This window comes from Ixodes scapularis, unplaced genomic scaffold, assembly GCF_016920785.2.
Source record: "Ixodes scapularis isolate PalLabHiFi unplaced genomic scaffold, ASM1692078v2 PGA_scaffold6__148_contigs__length_123643588, whole genome shotgun sequence".
In the NCBI taxonomy this organism is placed as follows: Eukaryota; Metazoa; Arthropoda; class Arachnida; order Ixodida; family Ixodidae; genus Ixodes; species Ixodes scapularis.
This window is the reverse complement of record NW_024609881.1, coordinates 101,080,334-101,085,880: the sequence shown is the minus strand read 5'-3', so window position 1 is coordinate 101,085,880 and position 5,547 is coordinate 101,080,334. Positions and strand designations below refer to the sequence as shown.

The 5,547-nt window shown below is 43.4% G+C and overlaps 1 protein-coding gene across 1 annotated transcript; it reads left to right on the top strand.

Annotated features, from left to right (window-relative positions):
- On the top strand, positions 1–5,317 carry LOC8038122 (alpha-tectorin). The gene is made up of 3 exons (XM_029969413.4): positions 1–101; positions 4,092–4,247; positions 5,173–5,317. Exons 1-3 carry the CDS (start codon positions 29–31, stop codon positions 5,277–5,279), a joined length of 336 nt encoding a protein of 111 aa, XP_029825273.3. The 5' UTR covers positions 1–28; the 3' UTR covers positions 5,280–5,317.
- Positions 5,318–5,547: the final 230 nt, after the last annotated feature.

Here is a 5,547-nt window from a genome sequence, read left to right as displayed (position 1 = left end):
GACTTGGTATTCGTGAAAGACCCCAGCCATGTGGAAGTTGATCCTGCTCACAACCGTTGCCTTTTCAGGCTTAGTGGCTCTCAACGCCGACGAGGAAGCAGGTACGTCTTTCACATTCTTTGTTTATTTACCGTTCTTTTTTACTTCCCCTCAATATTAATGTCCTCGGAGCCTCGTACGAGCCCGTCCATTCAATCGCTCTGCAAGGTTTTGGCCCTCTGTACGTTAGTGTACATTTTCGTCCTGCTTGCGGGCAGAAAAAGCAATGGCTTTATCTCCCCAGAATCCAGTAATTTTAGCGTCGACAAGTGGACAGAGCGCCGCCAGTGTAGTCAGCACCGCTAGTAGTCTGGCGATCAGAAAGTGGTAGAAAAATTTTGAACCCTCTCTGATCGAGCTACCCATACATTGTGGCGGTACGTCATCGCAATCAAAGCGTCTCTGTACACTTAAGTAGTGACTGCAACGTTTTCCAAAATAATATAATTCTTCACACGTCTTCTTGCCTCGACATCAATTCGCAATGCCGTTGTCGCTGTCTTGAACTTTAGTGCCGAGAGTAGCGCTATCAAGTAGTGTCAATGAAAATCCGTACGCTCCATTGCCTGTCACGCTTTCGCTTGAAACCACACTGCCTCATTTGAAAACAGACGAAATACAAAACCTCTGTCTAAGTTACGTTATTTAATGTCAGTAAAGAATTCCCGGTACTTCCATACAGCGATCAATTACAGGTGCAAAAGTTTTGGCAGTCGGAGAAATTGTTTTTATGACAGCATGTAACCACAAATGTGTGGCGGCTCACTGAGAGCATGCGATGGCCAAACCAAAATGCCCCTCGCGACAGTGGCGCTCCTGCAGACGGTTATTGGCTCTGTACCAAAACATAACCGGCGTTTGATTACCAGTAGCGCACCGAAGGACTCTGGTTATGTGCCAACGCACTGTTTACAAACAAGCTCGCGTTTGCCCACGCCGGGTGTGGCCATTGCAAGTGTGCAGAAACACGATTCGTGTGATATAAGGCCTCTGCGCATGCGCAGTGCCGACAGCAGCACCACCGCGGTCGCGGGACCTCAGAGGGTCGATTGTGTCCATATAGCCTACCATGAGGTTACCAAAGGCACGTCAGATGTCAACGGCTATCAGATTGTTTATTTGTTTATTTCTTAGAAATCTCGTGAAAGTTTATATAGTGAGCAGAAGGGTAGAAAAACAAAATGCGCCACAAATATGCTGCCATGCACTTTAAACATTTAACTAAGCAATTATTCTCGTTTTATTTCAAAATACTGAGGAGTACCTGGATGGGTAGCTTGATCTGGCAGAGCGTTCCGCTTAGTTATTGCTTTAAAAAAATGAAAGACGTTTGCGAATGTCTATAATGCGAAACTAATGCGCAGCTCTTGAGAGGGAGGCGGAGATGCTACGGAGGGGAGGGTATGCTCCTCCCCCTCTTCTGCACCCTCCCCTCCTCTCATCTGCTCTTCCCGCTGAAATTTTTCACGGCTGACGTCGCATGACTTCGTGTCACGTCACCCATGAACAATTTCAGTTTATCCGCTAGATTTAGCGGGAAAAATGACGTCACGTTACCTCAATAACAATTCAATTTCCCGCTAAGTTTAGAGGGCAGCTACGCCGACACCGACGCTCACACTAACGGCGACGCCGCGAAACGCGGAAACGGGCCCCCTGAGGGATACGCTGTAAAATAAAAATAACAAGGAAAAGAGTAAGCATACAAAATATGTTTTTCAGTCATCGCTCATTCTATGTGGCAGCGCGAAATCGAGTTTACGCTTGTACTCAACATTAATTTTAGCTTGCAAATTTAAAGAAAAAAAAAACTTTGTTTATGCGATTTTACATTGCACTTGGTATCCCTTGAGTGGAGACGAAGTATCGCACTGTAGTCATTAATTGCTTGAGAAAAGTAGAGTGTGGAGAGTCCCGAACGTATTATTATTGTTCCCCAGCCAATGGGATTGAGGCTTTAGCCGATACAAACACCGAAGAATGAATCACGAAGCAAGAAACGTGTACATATAGTAAGCCAAGCCCTGCGTTTCTATATTAAGCTGACAGTGACCATAGTGGGACTCGCCTGGAACATGATGCAGCCATTACGTTTCATTCCTTGCCTAGATAAGCGTGTGGTCAGGCTAAAATAAGTCCATACAGGAACAGTTATAAAAAGAAAGATAATTAACAGTGATATTTTCCTTTAAAGTGCTATATTGTATGAAATGCATTCGAGGGAACTGGTGCGGGAATCGGTTCGTCACGAGATGTATATATTTTCGCTAAATTTATCGAAGAACATTGATGGTTGTAAGGTCACGTGACGTCGATTTCCCCCGCTAAATGTAGCGAGTAAACAGGATTGGTGTCTAGGTCATAAGACGTGAATCTTCACTCTAAATTTAGCTGGTTAACAGGTCACCCGACTTCATTTTGGAGCTAAATTGAGCGGGGAAGCTGAACTGATGTTTTGGACACAGCACGTGAATTTTCCCGTTAAAATTGGCGGGAAAACTAAGTTGGCGTATATACCACGTGCCGTCAATTTCCCCAAGGTGTAGAGGTCACGTAATGTCATGTCACGTTACGTAACGTCACTTTCCCCCCCAAATACAGCGGAAAATTCACGGACGGGCGGACAAAAAAGGTTTGCGATTGGGGGTCGCGCTAAAAGCATATCTCCTGGAACCAGTGTCCGTACACATTTCTCCAGAACTATAAGATAAAAAGTTGTATATGTTTGTTTGTTTTTTTTTTGTTTTTTTAATCTTAGAATTACTTTTTGTTAAAAGTTCTAGGGTTTCAGACGATACGCGTTCCCGCTATTTTCTATGACTGGAGCGAGTCGTCACACTAAGGTTGCATCCGCGCATTTGAATACTATATTGCTCTCGTTGCATCGTTTTTGTGTCACCTAGACATCATGCCAGTGACGCACGCCTTCTTCACGAGATACCCGGGAATCTATTTTACCTCTTATGTATCATGGACAACTCGCATAACCTCGATCGTTGCTAATGCTAAACGTATATTCTCGGATTTTAACCTATTAATCTCAGACTAGCGACACCCCAGCAAAACAACTAGCCTGCGCTACACAGTTAAGACCCAAATAGAATAGGCTTTCACAATATGATCTCCATGGCAGTTAAACTTACGTAACACCCAATAAGCCGTTCAAAATAGACTACGTCCTTAAATTTATTCTGACTACTATCCAGACACTAGCGTATGAGGATTACACCCGTCAGCCAACCTGGAGGCACTTCGTGCCGCCGAACTGTGTCCCGCATCCGTCCTCATCTATTTTTGTCACAACACACATCTCAAAGAACCTTTGCTATCACCTGCTCACCGAAGTTTCCCTGGTTTCGACCATTCTTGCAAATTATGTTCAATTTCATCATCCACACGTTCTTAAAGAATGTCTAGATTACCATTGGCCATAAAAGACTGGAACATACTACCTGACCACATTAATTCCTTAAATAACACTAACATATCCGCAGAGGCTACTACCTTCTCTCTCTCCAACACCCGATATGGGATTCAGTGTTTTAGCCTTTGTTCAAGTTCTGTTCATTCTTATTTTGTATACGAGTGTGCTCACCGCTTGAGTGCTCACCATCATCATCATTTATTTTCCTTGAAGACCCTTCAAGGAAAATAAATGATGATGATGGTGACGACGCCGACGACGATGATGATGACGATGATGATGAAAATATCTATATCGAACTAAGTGTCGCATTGACACAATCACATTTCTTCCAGTTCTCTTTTTTTTTTTTTTGCTATTGTTTCAAGGTGTTTCTATCCCTTGAAGCCGTAAGCTGAAATAGTTGCTTATAAGAAAAACTAAATGTCTACTTAATTCAGGAAATATCGCAAAAGCGAATTTTGTTTTTCCTGCTGTTCTCTTGAAAACACAACGATTTCCTGTTTTACTTCCACCAACGCAAAATTGTACGCCGACGTTCCACTGTTTCTGGTAAAATGAAGGTGTTCCGGCAACGCCGTTTCATACAACACTGCATGCATGGAACTCATCAACTCTCTGGTTTCAGAGGTTCCCGTGTTCCCGCCTGTGGCTAAGCCTTGTTCGGACGGCGAAGAGTGGAAGACGTGCGTGAGTGGATCGTGTGCCGAAACTACGTGCGAGCGTAGGGTGCTTCCCAATGCGTGCACGGAAGACTGCAACTACGGCTGCTACTGCAGTGATGGTACGCTACAAAGAGATTGATTTTTTTCTGGTTTGGGGTTTTTGTTTTGCTTTTTGCTTAAGCTGAATAGCGTGAATCACAGCTCGCGTCAGCTTGTTCCGGTTGTCGTAATTTCCCACGAAGAGCATAGTGGCCCGTCTCTAGCACAAGTTTTGTCCGTAATACGGCGTTTACGTTCATATAAAATTCTCCTTCTGGTTGTCAGAACGTCCAATTATTTTCGAGATCTCATAATGACTAGAAAATGCGGCAAGCAGGTTAGTCGTTTATGGTGGCGTTCATTGTTTCCTAAACGCACTCTCTATTTGCAACCAGAAACTTCAAAACGTGTCAGGCTTAGATACAGCGTTTTTCTCGAAATGATATTTGCTTTGCTTGGTTGCCAAACGAAGAGAAGAACGTGTTGTAAGAGGCGAGGTTACAAGAATACAATAATAAGCCAAGCACGGCACAACCGGTGCACCTTTTGACTACTTTGCTTCGCCCTAAGTCTGAGCGCAGACTAGGCTGCAATCCGACGGAGCCAAACAAACAGTGCAAAAAGTGAATCGTCACTGCATTCGCCTTTGTGCTTTGGAGCGTTATCTATCCCAGACAAGAACGGTTACGCAAGGCGAATGCCCCATGACACCTTACTTGCGGTCGAACTTAATGTGAAGCAGAGTAGAGTAACACTTAATATTTCCAAAAGCGCACCAACAAAAATCGAAGCCGGATGTTGAAAGCGAGTAAATAAGGCATAGAAGTGAAAAGTGTGAAAGGGCAGTCAATTATCATTTAGCAAATAAGGGTTACATGATCAGTAGAAAAATCGAAGAGGACTAAAAAGCGAGGATATGTCCGTACCAGTTTTGTAAATCCAGGAACGGATTTGAGTTCAATACGTTGCTTCTAATATCAACCGTTTTGTTCTTTTGTTTTTAAGGTTACTACCGCAATGGAGAGGCTTGTGTGACGCTTGAGCACTGCCCCGACGCGTCGGATGCCCACCACGAAAAAGAGGAACACCACGAAGAAAAGAAAGATGATTAAATGCTTAAATAAAATTAAAATGAGATGAACAAAATACATGGAAATCTGTTTACTCACGGTTGCATTTTGTCTGAAGCATTAGATGATGCTTGCGACATTAAGAAATTCCAATTAATAATCGTTTTGAATGTTGACAAGGCAAATAAAATGTGTAGCGAAGATTTTTAGGTTGGGTCTAGTTGGTTCATGTCATTTAAAAGGTAAAAAAGCGCGAACTGAAACACGGAAGAAATAAGAACACGTTCAACAAGGACAGGCGCTTCTTAGG